Source organism: Denticeps clupeoides, chromosome 5 (genome assembly GCF_900700375.1).
Source record: "Denticeps clupeoides chromosome 5, fDenClu1.1, whole genome shotgun sequence".
Lineage (NCBI taxonomy): Eukaryota > Metazoa > Chordata > Actinopteri > Clupeiformes > Denticipitidae > Denticeps > Denticeps clupeoides.
Genome location: NC_041711.1, coordinates 4,013,770 through 4,041,401, shown reverse-complemented (window position 1 = coordinate 4,041,401; position 27,632 = coordinate 4,013,770). Strand labels below are relative to the sequence as shown.

General features: G+C 47.9%; 2 protein-coding genes across 2 annotated transcripts; one reads left to right on the top strand and one right to left on the bottom strand.

Annotated features, from left to right (window-relative positions):
* The first annotated feature begins 1,148 nt into the window (after positions 1 to 1,148).
* On the top strand, positions 1,149 to 4,564 carry LOC114790879 (uncharacterized protein C1orf232). Its single transcript, XM_028981296.1, has 4 exons — positions 1,149 to 1,567; positions 2,739 to 2,819; positions 3,083 to 3,192; positions 3,303 to 4,564. The coding sequence occupies exons 1-4, from the start codon at positions 1,487 to 1,489 to the stop codon at positions 3,655 to 3,657; spliced, it is 627 nt and encodes a 208-aa protein (XP_028837129.1). The 5' UTR covers positions 1,149 to 1,486; the 3' UTR covers positions 3,658 to 4,564.
* A 9,526-nt stretch (positions 4,565 to 14,090) lies between these two features.
* fam110d (family with sequence similarity 110 member D) lies at positions 14,091 to 24,327 on the bottom strand. Its single transcript, XM_028980954.1, has 2 exons — positions 24,235 to 24,327; positions 14,091 to 15,979 (listed from the first exon to the last, which is right to left on the bottom strand). The coding sequence occupies exon 2, from the start codon at positions 15,580 to 15,582 to the stop codon at positions 14,269 to 14,271; it is 1,314 nt and encodes a 437-aa protein (XP_028836787.1). The 5' UTR covers positions 15,583 to 15,979; positions 24,235 to 24,327; the 3' UTR covers positions 14,091 to 14,268.
* Between the last annotated feature and the right edge of the window lie 3,305 nt (positions 24,328 to 27,632).

The following is a 27,632-nucleotide window of genomic DNA, read 5'->3' as shown; positions in this document are numbered from 1 at the left end:
TGAAATCCGTACAGTTTTACAGCATTCTTATTTAAATATTCTCCGATGGAAGGCTGAACGCTGCCGTCTGCAGGTCGGTGGCGCAGAGTTCGCAGAGATCGCAAGGACACAAAAGCACTCTGGTTCAGTTTAGAGTAGATGGCATTATTTTTTAGAAGAAACCAGGCCCAAATCAGGGCAGGAGGACCAGATTTGAGGAGCGGTGTGAGGTTACATGGTGCAGAAGGTCCCTCTGCTGGCAGGGAATTGTTTATCTGGGATCAGCACCTTTATTGAATCCGCGCAATCTTGAAGAATGTGAACAAATTAAAAGACGAACGCAAAGGAAGAGGTTAGTTTAATATGCCATGTTTAATTCAATATTAAAATGAACCCATTTGGATTTGTTGATTAGCATTACCGTCACCTTGCACCATGAAAGGTGTTTCATGGGCTGACTCCTGTCAAGCCTTCTGCTGTAGCCGCTGTTGAATAATGCACACTGGTCACCGGAGGAGTCTGAACAGGAGACGCTCGTAGAGGATTCGTACGGATTGCTCTGTCGGTGTGTTGAGGTGTGTGTGTGTGAGGTGTGCGGCAGTGCTGAATTCATTCAATTATGAGACGTCCTGAGTTGTGTTTTGGAGTGAGACTCCGGGCGCTGTTCCTCAAGCCAATGGGTTAAATAAGCGAGGGAACCAAACGCAAGACCAGCCGAGGGTTGGAACACTCCGCAGCCACCGTCCGCTGGACGAAACCCTATAGGTCATAAAACATTCACATCCGTCTCCATCTACGTTACAGAGTCCAGAGCAGCTCCGATTACCCACAGACTGGGCACAGGAAGCCAAGTTGGCAGCAGAAATGAAGAAGGCCGCGACGTCTCGCGGGTTCCTGTGACGATAAATACAGCCGAACCAGACACAACTTCTCATCGCGCTGAAACATGTGCGGCAGTGGCGCACGAGCCCACAATTTACTGCGGCGTGCTGGGCAAGATGGCCAAGTTGCGCACGTTACGCGAGATTTGATTCTCCTTGAGATTTGTTCCGAGAGAGGTGACAAAAAGGCAGCAGAAGATGGCCCCTGGCGCTTTCCACTCTCTGGGCTTGAGTTACAGGGCCCGCTCCGCACTGCTACGCCCACAATGGAGGCTCGCCTCTCAAAAGACGGCAGTGAAATATTCATGAGGAAATCCACACCTGTTTCCAGGTAACCAATGCTGGGATCGCTCGCCGTGACAGGGCCCGGTGTGACTTCCTCTCGCCGACCTGTTCGGACAACGTCGGTCGACGGCCGAGGCGGACAGAGGCCATGAACCAGCACCGGCCTGCTGAGCTCTGAGGGGGGACTCCGGGCGTGGCACTGCTGGATGGGACGGGGCCGCTGCTGAACCGGGACGACTGGGAGGGCTGCTCCGTTGGATGGTGGCACTGACAGGCTGCGAGGTTCCAACCTGAGAGTCACTGATCAGCAGCAGGGCCTGGGAATCGAGGGAAGATCCGACATGACCCCGCTCTGGAAGGTGTACAAGAGCAAGGTGATGAAGACCTTGAATCCGGACATGGAGGAAGATGCTGCTGAAGAGGTGAGTATTTCCATTCATGAAGATCCTGGACGTCTGAGTCTCGACGTGTGCTGAAGCAACGGGTTCTCCCTGTTTCCCCCGCCCGTGTTTTCCTTTCCGACCGCCGGCGGACAGTGCATATAGACATTTTGGTCTGGTCCTGGTGCATGTTCCTGTGTGCCCTCAGTTTCGTCAATTATACACCACTCCACTCCGCCTCCGGCTGTGTGACCGCCCGTCTATGCTTTAAATGGCAAATGCAGCATTGGGGACATGCAGGAAATTGTGGCTCGTGGCAGCAATCGCCGGTCATTAGCGCTAAAGGAATCGCGAGAAATGTCCACGAAGGGGTCAGAGGGGGTGACCTGTTGACCTTACAAACACACCCCATGGGAATAATGCCTTTTACCATCTTTCTGCAGGATTTATATTTCATCGCGCTGCTTATAAATGAAATGTTCATATGATGTAAACATTCTATACATGGCTAAAGAAATTTAGTCAGGAGCAGCGAATTTACCCACAAGCACCTGGTCTGTGGGAGTCTGAGCTGCACGACCCACTTGTTCCTGTGGGCGCAGTAACCTGAACCGGCGCTAGATGTGTGGGTAGAGCTTGGATGGCATCCTAGTGACGGATATTGTAGATGTCACGTATACCAGAACGAGCGGTGTTTACATTACAGTCCGCCTGTGTCCGTCTGGTTTTGTTCCCATGATGGCGCCGGGTTTTATACGGGAGCGCTGACAAGCGTGCTTTCCATGAGTCGCCTTGGAACCGGGCAGAAAGGTGGTTCTGTGGAAACTGATGTGCCTGATATTGAGACTTTTTTTTCTCACCGAGCACACCCTCTCTCCAAGTAACGCCACCATGAGTCCGAATTATTCCTAAAACGAAGAACAAACACACTATAGCGGTGAACATTATTATTATTATAGCGTATTGAACATTGTGATATAAAAACATTGTGATTTAAAAGCGGTGTGCAAAAGGAGGTACGGCCAGGAGGGGTGAGGCGGGGCCGTGACAAACAGCCTGAAGCAGCTTTCACTCGCTTTACTACAAAAATAGGCAAACGCGCCCCCTATAGAACTGGCACTGATGAATAGGGACCTTATTAAAATGGAACCAGACGTCAATGGTGGCAGGTGGAAGCCGCACGTGACATGCAGTATTGCTCTTTCACTCCCAGGCCGAGGCTGAAGCTGAAGTGGACATGACTCCGGATCAGGGAGAAGAGGGTCCCAATGCTGTGTCGCAGCTGGCCAAAAAAGTGAGCGCTGCCTTGAATAAAGATTATTTGCAGAATTATTAAAAACGATATATATATATACATATATACACACACACACATATATACAAGTGCGCGCATATATATATATATATATATATATATATATATATATATATATATATATATATATAATAGAAATTATTATATAACAAATATATATATAACATTATATAACAAGTATATATATAAAATGTTGTTTGGAACGCCAGTTCGTGACCCAGAGTGTGACCTTGTGACTGCAGATGCAGGGAGCAGGGGCTAAAGGCTGGAAGAGCATGACGGCGCTCTTCAACAAGGATGATGAACACCAGCTGCTGGAGTCGGAGACGGAGAGCCAGCCTGTTGCCGACCAGTGAGTGGGCCGGTACCCTTTTTCTCCACCTCCACCTTTATTTCACTATCCTCATGCAGTTGTGACCCCAAATTATTAAACTGCTCTCTAACCTGTCCACATTTCTCCAGTCCACTAGCAGTGAGGCCTGAAGAGCCGCGACCCACCAAGCGCAACGCTGCATTCTGGGATAGCTTTGCCACAAAATGGCAGCAGACCAAGCAGGCCCAGGCAGCAGCCGCCGCTGCGGTCGCGTCAGAGGCGGAGTCAGATGCTGGTCAGGAGGTGGGGAATGTCAATGGTGGGAGGAGCCTAGAAGTAGAGAACCAGGAAGGAGGGGAGGGGAGTGGAGTGGAAGGAGGCGGTGGGGGCTTTTCCAAGTACGCGTCTCTGGGAGGGGGCAGTGAGGAGGCGTCTTTCAAATGGAACTTTGTCACCAGCAAACTGGCAGAGTTGAAGACCAAAAGCATGGCCAAGACTAACTAGCCAACCACAGGTCAAGTGGATAGGGGAAAGTGGGAGGAGATTACAAGGTCCATAGCTCACTGGTAATTTTTGGAAAATTGTACACCCTGCGACCCACTGGGACAATGACTGGACACGGATGGAACAAGAGGTGTCCATTACATCCAACGTTACATGCATTACGTACGTTTCGCTGTATCTCAGTCGGTTTCAGGGACCGTACACTTTGAAAAAATCATTAATGTAAAAAAAAAAAACCCACAAAACACTTTTAATAAACTACACTCCTGTTACTGTGAGCCAGTTCAGAGACGTGATATAGTATAGTTCTTCGTTTTCACCACGACCACGTTCTCCCATGTGCAATACGTTATTCTTGGCTGGTGATTGACTCGAAGTGGCTTTGTTGTGCATATCTGCCCTAAAGGAACAGTCGCTAGATCATGCTGAGTGGTAACAAGATGTGGTGAGAGTATTGCCACATCACAGACTTCTATGTAATTAGCTAAATGCTCCGTAAGACTATAAAAAACATTCTAAGGAGAATCTAAACCGACACGTCAAAGACACGTTCACATTTCAACCGGTCATTATTTACCGTGAACACGTAACTGGAAGTAAAGAATAGTTCTAATGCAACACTATATTGCAACATCAGTAATGAAACGCTGTAATGCAGCACAGTGGAAAATATTTTCTTCACGTCGGTCGAGGGTTTTTATTTTTTGCTAACAGGCCTTTCGTTGTCATTCGTACATTTGGGATGTGTGTCGTTGAATGTATCTGCTCTACCTGAATTTCCGTTTGTTTGAGCATACATTGTTCCGTATGCTCTACTGTGTTCCGAATCCTTTGCCTTGATGTGTCACCTAAATAAAGATTAACTGCATTGCACAATTACAAAATTAAATTACAACAGAAACCTTTATTCTTTGATTATTGTTGCGTGGATCACTTGTACGTTTGTATGCGTGTGTGTATGAGAACATGTTCGTTTTTAAAAGCGAATTCTAACCTGTCTTCTTATAACACTTTAAGGTCAAAGGTTAACAGACCGGGTAAAAAAGCGGTACAATAGATTTTCACCACCAGGGGGCAGCATAGGCCTAAAATGGCTTTAACCAAAACACTATCCTTTAATTTTCCAAAAACTTACACATAACCATGCTCACCCGTGTTCTATCAAATACATCAGTCCACTAGACACGATGAGCATTCCTTATTTTTGGAATCGAATTCTTTATTGTGCAGCTTTTTTTTTTTTTTGCGAATTACAATGCCACGTATTTTTCCTCTCTGAATTTGTCTGCCTGTGAATATTTTTCCCGTCTGGGCCTCATTTCCCAAATGTATTATGTTTAGTCTTCCTCTCCATGTCTTGCGCTTCCTGACTCCTGTCTTCTCAAACATCATTTTAAATAATCGGCGGCCGCTTTTACTCGTGCTAAAAACAGGTCCATTCTACTAGACCGCTGGTGGATATGAGTTCATTTCCTGATTCACTGGCGCTTCACACAGATCCTGTGTGGAACATGCGGGAATATTACTCTGCCTTGTGTATCATATGCACTAATAATTAAACATGCTTTATACAGCCATCACAGCCAGGGGGGAAAATATCGATGCCGCAATATATCGCGGTATTTTACGTGGTGATATTGTATCGGTACAGGGACACCTGAACATCTGAATAAGCACATGAATGAGGGTGTGAAGGTCATCATGGGGTCATTCTCGAACAATCTCGCCTGCACGTCTGACCAGTTGGAAGCCCCAGGAGAGCAGAAGCATTTTTAGATCCTCACATAAATTTGTAAGTTATACCGAGAAGAGCCTTTCAGCGCAGTGACCTGAGCTCCCGTATTGCGTGGCCGCTGCTCACCTGATCCGGCTCTTTGGGACATGCGGCCTTCGCATGTCCGCCGTGTCTCCGGCGCTGGTGCATGTGTGGCTTTGTGCCAGCAGGTGTGCTCACTTTCCTCTTGCATGCTTCAGGGCACGACCACGCCCAGATTGCCTGCTACTACAGAGCAACTACGAATGTTTCAGAAAATGTGTCTCTGCGATATTTGATCACCAGAAAACACTTGCATTATAATGATTGAATATAATTATTAAATCAAGGCTATTCATAAATTAAAATGATTGTTAATTTACAAAAATCCTTATAATGCATTAACGTTTTATATTGACACACTGAAGGAAAAAATTAAAAAAGCAAATCAAATAGTTGAGCTAAAGAGGGTTAAAATCACATTTACTTAACAAGATGGTAAGTTTTAGTACTTCGCTGGCTGGCTGCAGAAGAAATCTTGAAATCTGATCTATGCACTGAACGTGTCACAAGGGTGTATTTTCATGACCCAAACGTTGCACTGGACCCCGCCAGTGTTATTACAGAAGAAGCAGTGAAGTAAAAGTTGGAGGTTAGCTAGAGATGAACATTTCCGCGCCTCCTTTCTGCTCTTTAACGTACGACGTTGTCGGGGTAAATAAATACCTGTCTCAGCAGCACAAAGTTTGGACACACACCCGACCCCCAACCACACACACACACACACACACAACACAATGGCCTTCGTATTCAGACAGACGTGAACCAGAAGCACCTGAGGACGACAGACAGACCAGGTGAGTGTGTGAGATGAGTCACTGAGGCAGATGCGGACCCATCTGGTTGAAAGATGTGTCTCTTTTTCTCTCTGTCTCACACACACACACACACACACACACACACTTAAAGGGTGCAGCTGTGAAGTTGAAGATGTTATGGACCCCCTCACCTGGACTCGGTCCTCTCGGTTCTCACGTAAAACACATTAGTGGTCGTTTTCCAGAGCGCCCTGAACACAGACTCACTTCAGGTTAATTGCCGCTGAAGAACCGTCGCAACGTGTGATTACTTGCCAGAGTGATGTCACGTCGAGTTTACGGCGGAGCAAAGAAACATCTGGAAGCATGGAAACACCTGTAGCACAGGAGCCCTACACGCCAGACCTCCGCGGACCCGCAGTGAGCGGAACCGACAATAAAGTCAAACATAAAAGCAGACAGACACAACAGAAACAAGCTGGACTCGTGAAACATTGTAAGCAGCTCACATTTCTCTCAAAAGGCTTTTCGGTTTCTAAAAAAAACCTGCGTCCACACGGAAGCCTTATCTGAAACGTTGCTGTACCCCCTGCATACCTGTAGGTGGCGCTGTAACTCCCTGCCGTCCTTGTTTGCCCTCCACGGTGAGTCTAACACGGTGTCGTCCAGCCTCTTCTTTTCAACAGAAGGAGGATTTCTACACGATCCGGACCGGAATTGCCACAGCCACACCAAGGGGCCCTGGTTCACACCAAAAGAGAGGTTCGCGGAAAAGAGACAATCACTCAGGAACCCGTTTTGGAAAATAATCAGTGGCAGTGGTGGCCTAGCGGTTAAAGGAAGCGGCCCAGTAATCAGAAGGTTGCCGGTTCGAATCCCGATCCGCCAAGGTGCCACTGAGGTGCACTGAGGTACACTGCTCCCCGGGCGCCTGTCATGGCTGCCCACTGCTCACTCAGGGTGATGGGTTAAAAGCAGAGGACAAATTTCACTGTGTGCACTGTGTGCTGTGCTGCTGTGTATCACATGTGACAATCACTTCACTTTATTATTATTATTATTATTTAATCCAAGGGGCCCTGGTCCACACCAAAAGAGAGGGTCGTCTGAAACGCCGTTTCCGTGTGTACGCAATGCCCGACCGGGAAGAAATGTTCCTTTCTATTGTGTTCGTGTCCCACTGGGTCTAGAAAATGGACTCATTCTGTTGTGTACAGTCAGCGTTTTGTCATGTACATTTACATGTACGCCATTTATCAGACGCCCTTATCCAGAGCGACTTACAATCAGTAGTTACAGGGACCGTCCCCCCCTGGAGACAATCAGGGTTAAGTGTCTTGCTCAGGGTGTCCTACACAATGGTAGTAAGTGGGGTCTTCAACCTGGGTCTTCTGGTTCATAGACGAGTGTGTTACCCACTAGGCTACTACCACCCCTGTTTACCCGCCCATGTGGTTGTAGACTGTACCTTGCGTCATGGTCCTGGGGCAACACACATGTGAAGACTTAACTTGAGAAGTTAGAAGTTAGTGAAGGACCCCGTTTGTTGCTCTCCAATCTGAAGTGAAAAATCGATTCCTTAATTGGTCCTTTTTAGGGGCCTTACAGGGGTCAAGAGGTTGAGGAAGGAAAAACGCACTCCTGTTGCTGTCAGCTGAGAACCAGGAGCTTATCCCCAGCCTTTACACCTCTCCACGACTCTATTCCTGCTTATCTCCCCCGAGAGGTTTAATCTCCCTGTTTTGTCCCCTCCTCCTTAAAAAGTCTCCTGCAATTAACCCACGCTTCCTTAAACCTGCGTTCCAGCAGGGAATTTGATCCGGAACAACGTATTAACCCGATTCAAGCTCATTTCTAGCTGTTTATCTAGCATTTGTCTCAATGATATTGGACCTCTAAGTTGTCCATGCGCTCCAGTAGCTGATCCGTGGACCTGCGGTGGTGTCGTGGTAGTGATTGTGCCCTTGAGATAACGAAGGCACGGAGATAGCCCTCATTCCCAAATTCCTGTCAGGATCCAGTTTCTGTTGCTGCAGCTGTCAGGGATGTTGTCTTTTGACTTCTGTTCCCGGGCCGCGGCAGAGACCCTCCCCTCCCCTCCCTAGACCCTCTAATCCCCAGTTCACTCCCGACTAACCGGGTTTTTCTTGCACTTTGTGCAAAATTCGCACAAAGTGTGGCTCTGGTGGCTTTCAAGCGTATATCTGCTTACTTTAAAACCACCAAGAGCTGCTCCATAATAAAAAAAACGAGACTGATCTCTTGCTAATAAATCAATTTTCTATCAACAGTTTTTTCAAAATGTGAATTCATAATTTGCATTTTACAATGGTCACGTCTGTGCTCCTAACTACCCTTGTGTCCTCCAGAAGAATCAGATTAAAGTTAAAATATGGATTAAAGCGTTTTTGAAAGCATGTTTGTTCGAACTCACGCCACAGTAATTAATAATTACATATTATGAGTTGAAATGTTGGTTTCCATGGCCAAAATATGGTCTAAAATGGTTTGCTACCTGAGTCCATGCAGACAGAGATTTTTAAGGAAACCACAATGTGATGCACTTTCCAACGCAAACAGACCGGAAACAGGACACTGTCTGCCCGGTTGTTTTTTTTTTTTTTTTTACATCCCTGCATTCAGGCATCACCCCTCAGATGAACTGTCAGCAGGGTGTCGATGAAAATGGAAGCATATACGAGCCACGGTGCCGCTTCTCGTTTTCCCACAGAGCTATTTACGTCTCGGGCAAGATAATAACAGCATCGGCCACAACAGTAAAAAAAAAAGTAGTACCCAAGAGCAGACAAGGAACTTAGTTTTGTCTTTGCTCGGCTGATAAAGAGTCGCATGGCGTTCTTCTAAAATGTCAAAAGACCGGCGTCCACTGAGCAAGCGAATATGACTGATAAAGGGGGTTATTTAAGCGGGGCCCTCTGCGGCAGGCTTTTCTGAACGGCAGGCCGGTTATCCACCTGCACGAAGGCCACATCTCAGGGCCAGGCCATGTCAAGGCCTGTAAAACTGAAAAGGCAGCAAGTCAAAGTCATTAAAACAGCCCTTTAACAGGGGAACTTATTTAGGATGTAATATAAGTAAAACACTGACCATAACTCACTTACATCGTTTTGCTTGCTCATTTTTTTTGAATACATTGAACACATGCTGCACAACCGGTAGGAAAAGTGTTTGCAAACTTCATAAAATCCAAGTGGCTGTGCTCATCCTCGCCTTGACTGTGACACGTTTTCATAGCCACCACAGGACATTCTGCGAAAATGAGCTGCCAGCAATGAAAGCTCCCTTTGATGGGCTGAAGAATGTAATTATAGGCCTGCTATAACCTTCCCGGTGACGACTCCACCCCCGGAGGGCCCTTGGAGCATCAGATGAACCCCCTTCTGTTGTCATGAAGATCCAGTCACCTGCTCCTTTCCTCAAACTGTCCCGTTTTCAATCACTCCTGATGAAAGGACGTGTCTCTTTGTCCACCGGGCCGTTTTAGCTTCTGCCTCCCGGCCCCTGACTGAGGAGGGACAGTGGAGCGGTCATATCCCACGAAGCTGTGGAAGATGTTGCCTGTGCGGAGGTTCCCGTGAGGCATGGCGCCGCGGTTGAGCGCCGGGCCTCACTCTCTCAGACAGTCCAGGGTTAAATAAGGAACGTTAAAACCCCAAAAGATGTGGGTGAGGTTTCGCTCTTTGGTCTGGTCAAGGCTTTGATGTGTGGCCCAGCCTGAGCTGAGAGGGCTGTAGTGCAGGAAGTGCGAGCCAATCCGTGTCCTTATAAAGCTCCTTTATCTCTTACTTTGTGAAAGATTCAACCACGCCTCATTCTGTCACCTCATTCGCCACAGAATCTTGAAAATGTCCTTATTTCCCTCCATCCCCATCATCCTCTTTCTGTCACTCACGCACAAAAAAAACGCAAAGGCGGAGAGAACATCTGCTTCCACAATGAGCACATGGACATCTTTTCCGATGTGACCTAGATCTGCCGCCTGGGACTCACCTGTCTCGGGAGTCACCACGCCCCACTGGACCTCACCGGATCTGTGGGAATCTGGCTGGTCTCTCCCCTGGAGATAAACAGCTGGCAATTAGAGGGGGAGAGACAGTAAATTACTCAAAAACCTTTGGCCTGCTTTGTAATCTTGTTCGGCTTTGCGGGGTCAAGCTGCTTTCTTAAGGGAGGTCCAGGGTCAGTCTGAGAGTCTGCTCTGAGGTGCGGTCCTTGATGGCTATAGCCACAAATTAAAAGAGATGCTTTAAAAAGAATGTATAAATGCTTTTAAAGGTTATTCATACATTTAAACAATGTTATTTTAACAATGCTTTTGAATGTATAAATCACTTTGAAATGTTTCTGCTGAGCATTTACTGATACTGATAGGTGTTGTTACGCTCAACATGCTTTTGTATTTCTATTTGCCATTCATGATATTTCAAGAGCCCTTGGCCATTTTGCAATTACATTTGCTACTATGTCACAGTAATATCTTGTCAGCTGATGTGTGATAGCTCGCAGAGATCTCAGCGCTCGGGCCTGGGCGCCCTGGTCCGGTAGAGTAAATCAGCGAGGACACGCGTACTTCCTGAACTGCGCTCCGCTGCATGGTAATACCATTAAGCCTGAGCCCGGTGTTGGTTTCAAAGGAGCGTAAGGTCATTAACTGGCAGCTAATCCTCTTTAATCCTGTTACTCAAGGTAAAACATCAGACCACCACTGAACGTGCCCAGCGTGTCCAGCTTGGGTGCAAATCATGGCAGTAACGACTCATTAATGGCATAATGAAGCAGCTGATGGGGAGACTCACAAACGTTTAGGGGGATGCGACATTTGGAAATGTCCACGACACTGACGTCAGAACAGAAACTTCTCACGTCAGCAACAGGGGTCACTCTCAGCAGGCCAGGGTTTCAGTTTCAGTAAAAACTGGCTGTTCTTGCTCTCAAGACATGGTCAATTGACCCAGCGACAACTTTGAACAGAGACCGCCTCAACTCAATGTTGTCTTTAGCTCTGAGTTTCGACTGAACACAGCTCGACCCCGAGGTCGTCCGATGATTCCATCCTGACGTCAGTTGTCGGTGGTCAAACCGAGAGCAGTAACTCATGGGATGCCAGATCTGTCTCCCTGACCCTGGGAGCGAAGGTCGCGGCCGAGACAGAGGAGTGAAAAGAGCCTCGGCCTGATTTATGACCCCCCGGTGCCATAGGATCTCCTCGTGTTCCTAAGATGGGTTTTGTTAAGGTATGAAGACGGGGGATGGGGCCCCAGAAACGGTCCCTCGCATGTGAACCTCCATTCAGAGGTGTTGAATTTCCACAAAACCTGTAAAGAGACACTGTGTGGCAGTTCAGATCCGGCATCAACATGCATCTTGGGTGATCCGATCTAAGTCACCCCCTTCAGACCTGGCATTGTGGAGAATGCCTGGATTGGATTGTGTTTGAACATAAAAATTATCTTCTTGTTGCACCATGTTGATTAGCCGCTAGGCTAGTGAGTATGTATGGCGGTAGATGGATATAAATTGGGGTATTATTTATATGTCAGTATTATTTACAGGCTTCTGATTCAGCAGGAAATGATGGTCTCACCACCCATCTGCTACTTGTTCAATGCAGGAAGCCCTTTTTAAATCATGTTTCCTGCTGGCTTTCATGCACGAAACAGTAGAAGAATGAGAACAATGCTACATGCTAAATGTCCCTCCCATGTGTACAGTTCTGCACCTGAACATCGTGTTGCATCTCTTCTCAACATTTTTCAACCAAAATTGGCTGTTTTATTTCAAGCGTGGATGGTGTGTGTGTGGATGTGTGTGTGAGCTGTTGGCCCAGAAAAACTAGGTCAAATTTGACACACTTCACAAACATGTTTTCCTGTGAATTTCAGAAAAATTCAAATTCGGTAATTAAATCATATCATATCATACTACAAAAACGGGTCAAATGGTTTATGTCATAGAATTACTGAATTGGGATCATTTCTGCTAATTTGCTCGGTTTATAATTTACTTATCGGTGCTAAGCAATAAATAGGTCAGTGAGACAGACTGAAAATTCATGAAAATGCATGCAGTGGAAGTAAAGTGTAATGAAATTATCATTCCGGAAGATTTCTGCTCCTGTTACGCTCTCAAATGTCCTTTTCTCAAAGTCGGTTTTGAGTTTTTTTCCCCTTAGAGAACTATGTGAGTATCACTGCTTTAAACATGAATAAATGAATGAGAAAAAAATATCTCGGCAGCAAATGAAGGAAATACTTTTAAAACTAATAATAATTTTAATTCAGATCAGTCTTATTTATGCTTTCATTGGAACTGTGTACCAGGTGAACACTTTGGTGATCAGTCGGGATCAGTGTCATAATTTGTTGCTTAAAGCCGCTTTGTGATCGTGACCTGTGGACTCAGGTCTTCCTTGCTGTGACGCAGCGGCACCGGAGAACAAGGGGAGAACCTGGCCGGGATGCACGTCCCAGAAAACCTCCGACCACAAGCAGGACGTCCCAGCAGGCCGTGGGGCCGCTGCGGACTGGCCAGTCGGGCTGCCGGACGGGGGTGGGGGGGCGGAGGGAGCGCTGAGGGGGTAACCTGAGCCCCCAGACAAATGCCACGAGCATCAGGCCTCTGGCACCAGCCTGTTGTCCCTAAACAATGGCGGCAGTCACTAATTCAAGTGCCTTGCATTCAGCGATGGATGGCGTAAACAGACACTGAAAAATGGAGCCCAGTCTTAGACAAATTACTTGATGAGGTCATTATTCTCTGTCTGGTTGTTATGCTAAGCAGCAGGGGTGTTGCGGTCTATGTATATCTTCATATCCATCAGCCCTGGAAGCAGGTGATGAATTCTTCATACTGGAACTAAAAACACTGTTGCTGTTATGCAGAGCTCTCTGAACGTTTGGTTTGTCTGTAAATGTCAGCAAGTTTTTTATTATTTTTTTAATGGCCTATTGGACCCATAAAATGGGTTGTTAGTTAATAGTTATACATACACAAAATTGGACAAAATGAATTCCCTCAAATAGCACTTTATTATATTTATCATCTGTGCAAACAATACACATTACTCTTTGGAATAAAACGTAAAATCCTCTGGAGAAAAATAAATGCCAGAAAAAAAATCAAGACCAACAAATATACAACACCGTCCATGTAAACATGCAAAATACTTCCAGTCTTGTTCCAGCCGTGCTGAAAAGCATTTCCAGCTCGGGTTTTGTGCAGGTTGAGGTGCTACACAGAAAGAAAATATATGCCGACCTCTGGCAGGCCGCATTCTGCATGACCTTTACTGACCCCCCAGTCCCGTCGTTCGCTGGCTCCTCTCTGACCCCAGAGAGATCTGGTCCTGAAGATGAATTATTTGGAGATCCAGGGGGCTAAACGAGTGTAAAGTGTTGTGGTGAGGTAGGTCATGAGATAGGGAAGTCCAGGAACTCCCCCCTCCCTCCGTGTGAGGTGAAGATAAACCAGGGGTTGGACGGTCAGCCGTAAAGCGAGTGTCAGTCCTGCTGACGTCTCACTGCCGGCCATTTGGACTATGATAGATGAGGGGGTGGACTGCAGACCAAGATTCCTGTCATGACCTACTGTTATCTTCTCGGTTTTCACAACGTTCCTGTAAAGTAGATATATAAAAATGTTTGTATTTTGGAATTTCAGCTTTCAGCTTATGAACGAAATGACTTCATTTGGGAAGACGGAATGTGCAGAAATCGTGCGGAACTGCTGGCCTGCAAGTCAGAATATGCTGCCCTCCTGTCGTACAGAGTTTCGTCTCTCTCTCCAGCTCAGTGCATAAATCGGTTGAAAAAAAAAAAACAAAAAAACTAAAGCTGGGCCAGTCGAAATGAGAGGTGCGCGCGGTTCACTTGACCGCCCCGTGTGCTCGTCAGTATCCGTGAATTCTGATCAAACAAACCATGTAGACATGCATTCAAGTTACAGTACGAGTTAAAGTGTAATAAATACAGTCTGTTGGGAGTCCACAGCCCCAGACGTTGACCTGCTCGTGTCTCGTGGCTACACGGTGGACTCTTTAGGCCCCTCCTGCGCCGCGTGTTTGCATCCGTAGAGCCACTTGATGACGCGCGCGTTCCGCTCGATGATGGAGACGCCGGTGGGCGGCTGCTCGGCCAGCTCCTCCTGAAACAGCCCCTCCCCGGAGTGTCGGGAGAACTCGCTGGGCTCCGAGCCGCCGCCTCCAACGCTCCTGAGGACGAGGGAGAGCGCGTCCACGGAGCTGCCGCCCGAGAGGAAGTTCTCCACGCCGAGGCGCTCCACCACGTCCAGGTCAAGGCCACAGTAGTCGAAGAAGCGCTCCTGGTCGGACAACGCCAGCGAGAAGCGGAGCCGGAGGTCCGATATAGAGCGCTGGAGCCCAGGACGCTTCCTCAACTGGACCACGGGCTTCCAGGGGTCCATGGGGTCGTCATTGTTATTGTTGTTACAGCGAAGGCCTGCGTTAATGCTGATGCGGCCGATGGTGGGATTCCTACTCGGCCGCTCTGGAGGACTTACGTTGCCGTTGCTGGACCCCACCGACCGTCCTCGCTCTGACCGGCTGGACCTGCGGGTCTCGTTCCCTTCGTCCCCGTCCACAGTGTCTTTGTCGTTGGACCAGGACATGCGCGAGTCTCCGTCTCTGGAGGAGGACCTCTCCTCGCTGATGACCATCCTCTCCCCACCGCTCTTCTCGCGCATGGAGCCCTGGAAGAGGCGCCGGACGAAGCTGTAGCCTCTGGTCTCCACGCCGCCGTTCCCGGTTCCACCTCCGACCGCCGGGGACTTGCACTCCTTCTTCTGCCGGTAGATGAGCAGGGAGTCTGGCCGCAGCATGCGCTTGCCCGTGCTTCTCCTCAGGACGGGGGCGCTGTGAGGAGCCACCAGAGGAAAGGTGACCGGGGTCTTGGGCGCGGCCATGAGCGCTCGGCCCGCGTTGTTCCGGTTGTGCTCCTCCACGTGGGCCGACGTCCGGTGATTCTCCTTCCTGGAGTCGTCCTCATTCTCGTCCCGCCGGGAAGGAGGGCCCGGCGCGGGACCGGTACAGGCATTTTGGGGCCTTCGTGGCGTCGGCCGTGGCGTGGAGCTGGCCGGCACCGCGAGTGGCCGCCGGGGCAGGGGAGGAGGGGTGGCACAGGGCGCAAGGACAGGCTCCTGCTTGGTGTTGATGACCTGCTGGCTCTTGACATACTTGGCCTTGTCGGCTTCCAGGCGTTCCACCGCGCTGACGGACCTGCCGCGGTTGCCGCCGTCCATCTGCCGCCGCAGGTAGTCCGGGCCCTTGTTCAGAAGCCTCAGGGGGGATGGAGAGCCGATGGGCGTGAGGGGCTTCATCCTGCACCGCCCGAGTGGGCGAATGCTTCAGCGTAGTGGGGTGGAAAAAAACGGCGGCAGAAAGGCTCGGTTCCGGCTAATCTCTAGTGACCCATGTGACGATCGGAAGGAAGCGGCTGGGACCCTGCCTACAGACAGTCTTCTGTTGGGTTCTGTTGGAACTGGTTCCAACTCGATATCTCCATCCAGTATTTAGACAGGCATTGGGGAAAACGGGCGGGGCACAGGGAAATCCCTTTCTCTCTCCTGTTCTCACTCACTCGCTCCTCTGAACGAGCTGGCGCTAGAATGTCCCTGGTCCCAGGGACAGAGGGTCAGCCTCCTATTGTCCTGCTGCATCGCGGTCGAGGCGACCTGTTCGGCCTTTATCTCTGCAGCTCTCGTTGTGCGAAAAACTCTGAAAAGTCAGACAGAGAAAGAGCAACAGGTCAGATAAGAACCGCATACGGCAGAAGACTCAGCAGGGTCTCGCGGGGCTGGCAGAGCACCACGCCTCATGCCACACTGGGCACGTGCAGCTCAGCTGAGCCTGACTCACTTCGTATCGGAAGTGAAAGTGCACGGTAAAACATCTACATTCGACCTGCTGCGAAGCAGTTGTGGTTGTGCTGACCTCGTTTCCTCAGTTAACTTGAGAGAAAAGTGCTTAAAAGTCCAGCAGTTTTCCCAACTTCTTATTTTTTCACAGTGTACAGGCGGTGAACTAACAGCACCATTAAAGCAATTTAGAAACAAAGGCAAACATTTGATCCCACCAGCATCTAACAAGCATTTTGTTCACTAACAAGTAAAAAAAAAAAAAAACACAAAAATACATTACTAAATGGAACTTACAACTACGCCTGCACGTTCAACTGGACCTAAAGTGCTGCACAATTCCATCTATGTGCTTTGACTGGAAGTGACAGAAGAAGCTGTATTGCTTCATTCAGATAAAACCATACCCGGGATAACGTGCATTTGATTTGCCAAAGATCTTCAGAGCTGAATTGGTCGATAAAAAAAGAATTAACCTGCGATGCTGGTATACTGGGACAAGACAATTACATTTACGGCATTTATCAGACGCCCTTATCCAGAGCGACTTACAATCAGTAGTTAAGTGTCAGGGTTAAGTGTCTTGCTCATGGTAGTAAGTGGGATTTGAACCTGGGTGTCCTGGTTCATACTACCACCATACCACCACAAGAACGGAATCGTTACAAAATGAACTGAGATATAATGCTGGGCGAACGTGTGCGTGTACCCAGAGCCCTCAACAGCCCCCGCGTCAAATGAGTTAACACACTCTACTCAGATGCCCCTGATAAACAGGGCCGTAACGTATTGCGTAATAAGGAATGGGCTTAACCACACTTCTACATCACAGCCGCATTTGCATCCTTCAAGGGCACGCGCCACTAAATAATGCATGAGGGTGTAAATATTTAAGAGGACCTTGAAAATGCCCCCAAAAAACCCCACAGCCAATACGCTTCTAGTGACCTAAATGGGCACGTCCCAGCACCGGATACACAATGCAGCGCACGCTGGTACTTTCGAGCTTTATGAGCACGTCACATGTGGATAGAGGGCTGTTTGTTCTTGGGATCCAAGCACGGCTGCATGCAGTCGGAGAGAAGGACGGCATCCCCATGTTTTTGGGGTCGGTTTTAACCAGAGAGGTTTGTGTATTTATAGTCTGTGAGCACCCCACCGCAGAAAGTGACGGTTTTCTGCATCGGCCTGTTTCAAGCAGTTGGTTAACAAATATTTATAGGCACCCTTTCTTTTTTAGTCCTCATTAAAACACACAGAGCTTTTGCAAGCAGAAATAAAAAGTGCCGAACAGGCTTAATAAGAATGTAAAAGTTCAGCTGAATCTTGAATACAATACTATCCCGCTGTACTGTGACATGGACTTCTGGGTAGAGGCAGTGGTAGCCTGGCACGTTTGGTTTCAGTGGCCCTATGAGCTGGTAGCCGGTTCTGGTATCTGAAATGCCCCGTCATTTGACGCCCGAACGCTGGTGCTGAACGTCCACGTGGACGCCTTGATTTGCTCCATTGAGCCGGAAAACGGTCCGCGCTCACCTGACGCCATCGTGGAGGGAAAAGGGTGAGTGAAGATACAGTTTGACATAAAAACATGGGGCCCTTCACCTCCAGCCACTCTCATATTAACCCCCACCTAGCGCCTACTGAAACCCGCAGTTGTAAATCCGTTCAAAGGCTGGTGGGCCTTGAGGGGAGGGGTGGGGGGGCTGCAACGTTTTCCAGATGTCCGGGAAAGACGGGGGCTGTTTAGGAAAAGTTCCGGGAACCAAATTCTCAACAGGTGTGGGGAAGGAGGTGCACAGACTGGTACAAGGCAGGAAAAAAAACAAAAAAACGGAGGGGCCCGGGCAGTAGGGTGTGACTGTGGGAACCGTCTCTTCAGGCCGAGCATCGTCCATCATGTGCTTTGAAGGCGCCGCTCCGGGACCTGCCACGTTTAAAGAACTTCAGCACGAGGCTGCGTAAGGAACTCCCGAACCGCAACATCAGCACAAATGAAATGATTGTCAGCGTTTTCTTGGTGACGCGTATACAGCAACCACTGAACTTTTCATCTAAAATTCCGTCCGTTTTCATATTGCGGTTAAATGGAGTCGGTTAACTACGTCTCATTATTGAGCCCTAATATTCTTCTGCCATAACACGGCATTCGTTTAGATGACACAGCATCCACTCCAGCCTGCAGGCTGGGCTATTAAAAGCGGGCCAGTGGCCTGAATTAAAATTTGATCACATCCTTCCGATCACACTTGGGTGGTTGTAACACATATTTGCGCACTCATGTGCACACTCACCCCAGAACACACACAAAACGGTCAATCGGCACTGCGCAGCCTCTCTCACACTCATCTAGTCTATGGGTATTTTCTAAAAACGCGCAGTGTACGTTGTCTCCTGCAATCTTGGCTGTGCTGAAAATGTTTTTGTGGTTTGCTGTATGACATTCTCGCCACCTCCAACACAACAAGCAATACTTTTCTTTCTCTCTTTTTTTTCTTTCTTTAGAGGGGGTTTAACAAGGCTCCCCGTAATGCCAAAAAGAAACCAGATGTTCACCGTCATGCTGTATCAGGACCAGGGACGGCTGCAGGCAGGAGAAGGCCGCACTGCCAGGAACTCCAACATGTGTCCTTTTTCCCCACACAGTTTAAACATGATAGAAAATTACCACTTTTATTGATATTTTTCATCCTTTCTTCCATTGTCTAGACCTCCTTATCCAGCTCGGGGTCACAATTCATATCTGAAAGCAGGCAAGCACTTATCCACACAACATAAAATAGCTTTTAAAAATAAATGACACAATACTATAATATTTAGTGCTAATTATAATGACTTGATAATGTGCATCCCTCCTTTACGTCCCACTCTCAGAGCCAGATGTTCCTGGGTCTCAGAAACATCTTCAACTAATCATGGCTTCTCCCATCTGCCTCATCTGAAGCCAGCTCCCAGCATCACCACCCCACGCCAGGCCACTGCCTACGGAAATGTCTATTTCTAGATCCAGCGCTCAATGAATCGACGAACGTTTCACCCGTAGAGTGTTGAAACATGCAGTTCAGCCATTAACCAGAGTCCCAAAAAAAGGGCCCAGACAAATCAGGTCTCATCGCGTGCTACTCTGGATGTGCGGTCCCCTGTCAGACGAGGGGCAAAGGCAGGTCGAAAGGGGCGCCCTCCATTTCTGAATAGCCCTCATGACTGCCTAGCTATTAGCTTTGTGTGCCAATGAATTTACACGATTAAATGACCCAAGGAAGGGTGGCTTGCTAGTCAGTTGTGGCCTTCATTTCTGGGAACTGTGGACATTTCCTCAAACCATCTTGGTTTAGCTCCCAACTAACCCAATTGCTACCATTCGTCAAACTCTGTAGCTAGCCGGATTAGCGACTACGTGCTAACCAAACGTCCTAGCATAAACAGCAGCTGCATGTCTGAAGCTAACTGGCCAGGCCGAACGCACAAAAACCCGCCTTGCTTAGACCGGAGACGTTATCAGACCAAGTCAACTCTCCCACCACTGCAGGACTAATGAATAGCGAAGCTTATCAACCGACAAATTTCTCTTTCGTTTCCTCTCGCAGGAGATTGCCATGGAACATTAATAAAGGATGCCTGGCTCTTTAGCACTCTAGACACTCTTGGAGTCAATGTTCAAATGTTCTCCTGGCTTTGGGAAATATGAGAAAAGAAGCACCCCAGGGTTAGCTTCAGCCTGTTTTTTTGTAATTCAAGTGATTTGCTTGAACCCCAAGTTATCTAGGGTTCCAACATGCACGACCTCCCGCTACAGCAGACACTCCACCACCATATCTGGAATGAACACAGCCGCGGTGAGCGATGGGCGTGGGGTTTATGGCATTATTAAGACACTGACAGACACCAGTACAGTAGTACTCCCTGCCTCCAACACCTCCACCCCTGACCTCCCGTCCACGAGTGACGTGGGAATCCCGTCAAAAGCATGCGGGGAATGCAGCTTTTCTCCCAAAATGATGGAACGAAGAGGGGGCAGGTTGGTTATATAAGGTATGGGCGTGTAGGATCCAAGATGGTGTTAGTCTTTGCCATGTTTGCACAGGGCTAAGCTGTAAATCGAAGACAGCACAGAGTATGTGGGTAAATAATGAGGAGTCGTGGTTTTTTTTTCCAGACAAGATGATCCTTTAAGTCGTAATGGGTTTGCAACGGAAAACATCCAGTGTTCCGCGAGCTTCCTCCTGTTTCCGTGGCCTTGCTGAGGTTTGGCATATGTGTTGGGTGAACCGCTGCATGGGGTGTGGGAATCCTAACAGGGCGAGCAAGTGCAGAATCCTTTTAAATAGCAAATCCTGAAGGTCTACACGCACGCACAGGCATAAATCAGGCCAGATCCCTGGATCTCATCGCCTTGCCGGCTTCGAGCTACATGCAAGTGTTTGCACAGCACTTTTCTTGCCCTCACACTCGAAATCGCCCAAAAGCAACACATTTGCCGCAATCTCTGGATGGGACTTGTGCTTTATTGGCCCTGCCTTTCGACAGGATACCAGAAGAAGAAAACACACCCGAAAGGTCCACTTCTGAATGCAGTTCTAAGGACACTCAGTTAGAACCCAGATATAAATGCCTACAGGTTCCTCCAGCTCCAGTTTTCAAATGCCAAAGGAAAATTTGTATTTGTAAAAAAATTTGTAAAATTTTATATTTACATTTACATTTTCCATTTATGGCATTTATCAGACGCCCTTATCCAGAGCGCCTTACAATCAGTAGTGACAGGGACAGTCCCCCTGGAGCAACTAAGGGTTAAGTGTCTTGCTCAGGTACACAATGGTAGTAAGTGGGGTTTGAACCTGGGTCTTCTGGTTCATAGGCGAGTGTGTTGCCCACTAGGCTACTACCACCCAGTGTTTCTCAGGAAATTTATCAGCATTCAGTTTAACAAAGCGAACCGCAAACTCTGAACTGGTCCAATATTCAACGACCCATCAGTATCTCTGAATTTTACCAGTGCAGACACACACACACACACACCAGGATAAAATGTGTCTCCCTGATGTCATCGCCACATGTGGAGGTCATCTCAGTGTCACCCGACTGCCACACAAACACTGAGAGGACAAACAAACGGGGTTGCAACAAGAATGAATAAAGGATGGTTCTGTTTGTGTGTGTCTGTGTGTGTGTGTGTGTGTGTGTGTAAGGGTGTCATTCAGCTGCACTCCCCCCATTCCAAACATCAGCCCATCTTAACCAGGCTTAGGGCTATGTGTCTCGCTGCAAACACCACCAACAGCAGCTGGATGTCATCGATTTCCTATTCCTGTCACCCCACATCAGGGCCACCCGGCCTGGTTCTGCCCGGTGCCCTGGTGTCACAAAAAAAAAAAGAACACCGCCCTCGTTATCCAGGCCACGGCACACACACGCACGGAAAAAACCAAGGGGTTCACCTTATATCATTTACGTCACCCCTGTCACAAAAGCACAATACAATACAGAGAGAAGGACTAGATGTGCCACACTTCTCTTTCAGTAAGAAGAAGGGCCTGGAATTTCCATCTTGGGTCGGACCCGCAGCGGCCTGTAACAAAGCGGCGTGACTCAGGTGACTGTGACTGGATGTGACAGGACCCTGGCGATGTCCTGCTGAGTCGTGGACAATTACCAGGATGCGTGACCGGAGCAGGGCCAACGCTCGCAGCTGTCGCATGCACGCATGAGAGCAGCGCCGTAGTTTACTTATTGATCGTTAATAATTCACTAATCGAACACGTTACTGACGTCTATAGAAACAGAGGGTTATGTCAGATGAGGGGTGGGAATCGCGTAATAATAAAGTGATACTCAGTAAGGACAATTGCACCTTGTAAAAAGTTTTTTGTCGTATATTAAAAATGTTTCACTGCTGCATGGCAAAAGTTCAGAAACGCACTTCTTTTATTGTTTATTTACCCACGAATTATGCCGAAGGTTACAGAGTTGTGGTCAAAGGAACGGCTCCCCTTCAAAAACACAGCGCGTCATGTATTTTATAGGGGGTTGGGTCTTCAGACAGTCTATAAAATCATGATGTCATTGCAGTGCTTAAACGCAATATCGCCCAGAGCGGATTAAACCATGGTGGCGTTTTTAAAAGCCCCACGTTGCAGCAGGCAGCAGCCACAGTGCATCAGACCGGCTACAGTAACGATAAAGCCAAATTATAAGACATGTCTGATGCCCAAAACAAGCTGCCTCTCTCTCTCTCTCTCTCTCACACACACACACACACACACACACACACACTCCACTCAATTACTGAGTGTATCGTTACTTAACAAGACCCCGGCGCCCTCTAATTAGAAACCCGATCTCGACCTGAACTTGAACAGTTTGGTTCACAGCATACGTGCAAATGCGTAAAAATACCGGGAGTTTATTTCCGGAGCGGAAAACCTCGCCGGCTATAAAAGGTGACGAAAGACTGCAGCACAGCACATGGCGACACAACGAAACGTGTCCCCTGCATTTAACCATCGCCCTTAGTGAGCGTTGTGTGGGGACGGTACCTTGATCGAGGGGACACCGGTGGCACCTTGCCGTTTCGGGATTTGAACCTACGAGTGCCTCTGTTCATGAACTGATTTCAGAAATATCCCGTTGGGGTCTGAGAAGGCTCCTTTGGCCTGAGCTCTACCTCCTTAAAGTTACAAGATCTCCATTTCTCAGAAGCGGGGGAGATAAGAACCACCAATAAAAGTACCCGCGGCTGGCAAAAGATAAACTTCACATGCGGTCACACCGCGCCGGGGAGATAACGGGCAGGAAAAGTGACTGAGCAACAGCTCGACGCCGGTCTCCGCGGCAACAAGTAAAAGAGCCGAAGGTCACCGCAGCAACGTTTGTAACGTTTTTTTTTAACAGGTCGGATATCACGTGCCTTTCGTTTACTATTTACCAAAGATGGTGCCCTTTGACCTTTTCAAGATCCTTTCAGTTTAGTCTTTACTGTAGACTAGACTAAACAGGGGCTGGTAGGCAACAAACCAGAAGACCACAAAGTCGCAGGTTCAAACCCCACGTACTACCATTGTGTCCCTGAGCAAGACACGTAACCCCGAGTGTCTCCAGGGCGGGACCGTCCCTGTCACTACTGATTGTAAGGCGCTCCCAATAAGGGCGTCTGATAAAATGCCATAAATGTTACAGGTACTGTGATTTTAAGAGAATGTGCCATTTCCTCCAGCTCTCTAAATGACGTCAGGCTGGCTGTCAACACCCAGAGAGGGAGACTGGATATGAGCGACCTGAGTGCATTTTTTTTGCCCTTGAGGCCTGTTTTCTCTCCCTCCCTCTCACACATACACACACACACACACACACACATTCTCAAATAAGGTTTCCACACACACGTAAGTAAGAATGCTCTTAAGCTAGTGACACACGATGAACTTACGAGAATCCCAGAAACCAATTTCAATAAATCAGGTGGTGCACAAGGTCTAGCCTGGCGATGCCCACCCACCAATGAATGCAGCCCAGGGGTTCGGTGGAATCCGTAACCATCAGATATACGTCTTTTGTGCACTGGTTTTATGCCACATCGGCACGTGCCCGTGGTCCGAGGCCATCCCGGGAAGCAGTGCCCGAGCGGAAGTGCCAGTGTACCACACGGCCATGAAAAGGCTCTCGCAGTCGTGTATGGTGCACGCCTTCAAACTCCCCCCAAGTGGGATCAATTTTCTTGCCAGTGAAGAGCCTTTCAAAAGAGTTCATTACAAATAATAATAAATAAAAAAACGTGAATTATTCATCATTATTCTAATATGCTCCATGCGTCTGGCCTCTCTGCACTCTCACTTTTCACGTTTACTCAGAGTATCGCTGCTCACACACACACACACACACACACACACACACACCTCCATTTCTTAACCCGTGTGCGCCGTTCAGAGTGCGAAGGCTCTGAACGGATCGAATTCGATCCGGTTTTCTTGCGTTGAGCGCGGGAATAAAAAAAATAAAACGTCACGGATTACCGAATGTTAACCCTGCGCTACAGACCCCGAGTTTACCGGCGAATCGGCGCGGCGAGACGCGGACGAGGACCGTGTAAAGTGTCGCGACGCGTTCGGGTGGGTCCCTTACCTCCACCGATTTAGTCCCAGGACGCGTCCTGTCCGCCGGGGACACAGCCGTCCTCAGAGCGCGCGCCGCGCGTCCGCGTCCGTCCGCCGCTCCGCGCGCACTGGCAGCCTGTCTGCGCGGCGCGCGCACCCGGGACGTCCCGCCACGACGCGCACGCCCCTGGGGGGTCGGGGGGGGGGGGGGGGGGGGGGGGGGGGGGTTACTGTAATATAATTATTCATGTAATTACACCGTCTAATGTCTTAATCATGGGGTTATATGTCATTCTGTTTATTCTCTTTATGAATAATTGTATTTTTTCTGTGGAGAATGACGTGAAGCCTGCAGCACTGTTGTAACATCGCAGATCCACGCAGGTCCGATCTGAAGTGTTGAAAAGGACGATGGTACGTGGCCACGACGTCATTAAAGAGTTTTCATTTCGTGGCTTTTCTCATTTTCTATTCATATTGAAATATTTTGGGTTTGAAAATGAACACAAGGTCAAAGTTCATTTTAGAAGTGACAACAAACCGCAAAGATGAATAAATCAGAGCATTTGTTTTGAGATGGATTAGTGGGGAAGTATATTTATTATTGGGAAAAATACAGCTTCATTTTAATTTTTAAAGTTTTATTAACTTTACTACAACGCTACTGACGGATTTACATTACGGTTATGCTAAAATGTTAGGTGTGGCAGCTCACTTAATAAAAAAAGGGAGGTCGGTCCCAAGAGTAAAATACTACAGGGTCAGTCTGTTGAAGATCTGACTGTAAATTAAATTTTTTCTTGTACACTGTGAATTTGATTTATATTAAAAATATGTGGATGTTCAAAAGTCTGAGAGACTGAAACAAAGGGACATGGGGTAAAATTCATATTCTGAATCTGAAAAATTATTGGACAGTGCTTTGTTCCAGTGTTAGAACAGTGTTAGAACATGTTGCTGGACCCTGCAAAATAGAGCTGTAAAACTTGGCCAGACCTGTCGAGATCGAGCTATATTTTTTCATAATTTGAAGCAGTCTCGGGACGGGCTTGGCGGTAAATGCACGGTCGACTAGTCTGTGGTACCTATCCTTTCCGTGTGATTTGCTGCTTGTGAATTTGTTGCGGTGGTAAAAGTACTTTGCATGTTGTAAATCAGTTTTATTTTTTTCATTAAATATTGGTTTGATTTGCAATTCTCAGCCACCGTCGTCAGGTGATGTGTTTTAAATATTGCGAGGGAGACTTGAAGATGAATTCTGATGAGGTGAAATGGATGCTACACTCTGGCAATTATATTTAAAACCATGATCCAAAATATGGCAGCCCATCTCATCTTCAATCAGCCAAAATACACCCATGTTACACCTCTTCTTACCTCTCTCCACTGGCTCCTGGTAGCTGCTCGCATTGAGTTCAAATCCTTGATGCTTGCCTACAGGGCTGTAAATGGAACTGCACCCTCCTATATCAATACAATTCTACCTAACTACACTCCTGCATGCTCTCTCAGATCAGCAAATGAAAGGAGACTAAAAATTCCTTCTTCACGGGGTCTCAGATTCCAATCAACTCTGTTCTCCGTTGTTGTCCCTGGCTGGTGGAACAACCAGCCCTCCTCCACACGACTAGCCGAGACCACCACCACTTTTAAGAAGCAGGTGAAAACCCTCTTGTTCAAAAAGTATTACAGACAAATCTAACAAAATGTCTAAAATACATTATAATTTTTCTTCGTCTAACACCTAACAATCTCCGAGCATGCTCCTCGCTGACAAGTTTGAGCCTTATCAGGGCTCTTAGTTTGTAAACTCAATATTCTATAGAAATCGAATGAGAATTGCTGGTGTCCTCCTCTTGTAAGTCGCTTTGGATAAAAGCATCTGCTAAATAAAGTAAAGTAAAGTAAAGTAAAGTAAAACTCGCACTTTTCCTTTCTCTCTTAGTCTAGCGCTTGTGGAGCACGTAAAGAAAGTCGGGCCTTTAAAAAGCCATACTGTTCTAATTTCGGGCCTTAAAACGTTCCAGCTCTACCTCAGACTCTTGACTCCCACTGTACATGAAGGTCCATATCTCCGCTACCTTTGATAGGAGCTCTTCGGCCTCCAAGCTTTGGTTGGACTGTTTTGACCTTTCAATTCGGCAACAATGACATGGGGGGAGACGGCGTTTGCCCTGCAGACAGATGTGTGATTGTTGGCATCAGGTTGTTTTGGCTCCTCGGGGTCTCTGGTTATTGTTTTGACCGGTGCAGGGACAGTGTGAAGATAAGGGAGGTGTAAATCCCCGCGTTGGATGACGCACCCCAGCCAATCCGGGCTCACCCATGACAACAGTACGGGCCGCTGGGAAGCTGGGAGCGCGTCGGGGAGAATCCGGGAATGTGCCGATTGTGATGTTTTCGCTTATTAAAAAACAATATTTGCGTTGGAGCAGAGATAATGCTGCCTTTGAGCCCGTGTGTTTTCAGCTGACCGCGGGAACCATCTCTACATCACCGACCGGCGTCCAGGCCGAGTTTGGAGACCGGGTGGAGATGGGGAGGTTCCGCACAGAATCTAGGTCAACGTGAAGAGCGCAGGGGCTGTTCCGTGTCGATGCAGTAACAGCCAGCCTCCAGGAAGCGCGTAGGAAGCGCCCATCCCTCTACAGCTCATTTCAGGCTGACCGAAGTCAAATCTGGCCACCGATTCACCGCATGCCACCATTGTTCTCTCTTTTGTAGATAATTAGTGGTTGGCCAGGTAATCTGGTAGATTTATGCAGATTTACAATCAGCCATGGCCAAGAGCCTTTGTCATTCGTTCATTTTTGTGTCAACATTTATTAGCCTTTTTTTACTTTTGAAATAAATGCAAATCTGTTTACAGACAACTGACGGTGCATTTGTGTGTGTGTGTGTGTGTGGACCATGAAAGACTGTATGCATGCATTGCAGCAGCAGCTTTCTGACTGTGACACATTTCCATATTTCCCTGTGATGGATTTAACAATGCACAGAGGGATCGTCCCATTTTCTGTCTTATTCCCTTCTCTTCACTGCAGCATGTCAAGAAGCCTTGAAGAGTTGATGGTGGGTTTTCCTGCTTGAATGTGAACTCTCTTACTTGCCTTACCCGGAACAGGGGACGCCCCACAGCTTCTCCCTCACCTCAGTAGCTTATTCCACAGCTGCTTGTTGTCTGCTCCCCTCCCCTCCGACTGGCCGTTCTTGCCAACCTCAGGCCCAAAGTCTGGCCTGTTTTGGGAGGAAACTGGACAAAGTTGGCTGGAGGTGATGCAGACTTCAAAGGCTCACAGGCAGGGAAAGCTTTTTGAAGAATGAGAATAGCTGATAGAGCCCAGACAGGACCGGTCTGTCAAAACACTCCGACTCAGGACACAGACACAGGATGGATCTTAAAAAAACACTTCTCACAATAGCAAG

Excerpts from the sequence above, each read along its gene's own strand:
- LOC114790879 (XM_028981296.1), top strand. The coding sequence starts at position 1,487 with ATGACCCCGCTCTGGAAGGTGTACAAGAGCAAGGTGATGAAGACCTTG. Across the intron at positions 1,568-2,738 it reads AGGAAGATGCTGCTGAAGAG|GCCGAGGCTGAAGCTGAAGT; the intron begins GTGAGTATTTCC and ends TTTCACTCCCAG. Across the intron at positions 3,193-3,302 it reads AGCCAGCCTGTTGCCGACCA|TCCACTAGCAGTGAGGCCTG; the intron begins GTGAGTGGGCCG and ends ACATTTCTCCAG.
- fam110d (XM_028980954.1), bottom strand. The coding sequence starts at position 15,582 with ATGAAGCCCCTCACGCCCATCGGCTCTCCATCCCCCCTGAGGCTTCTG.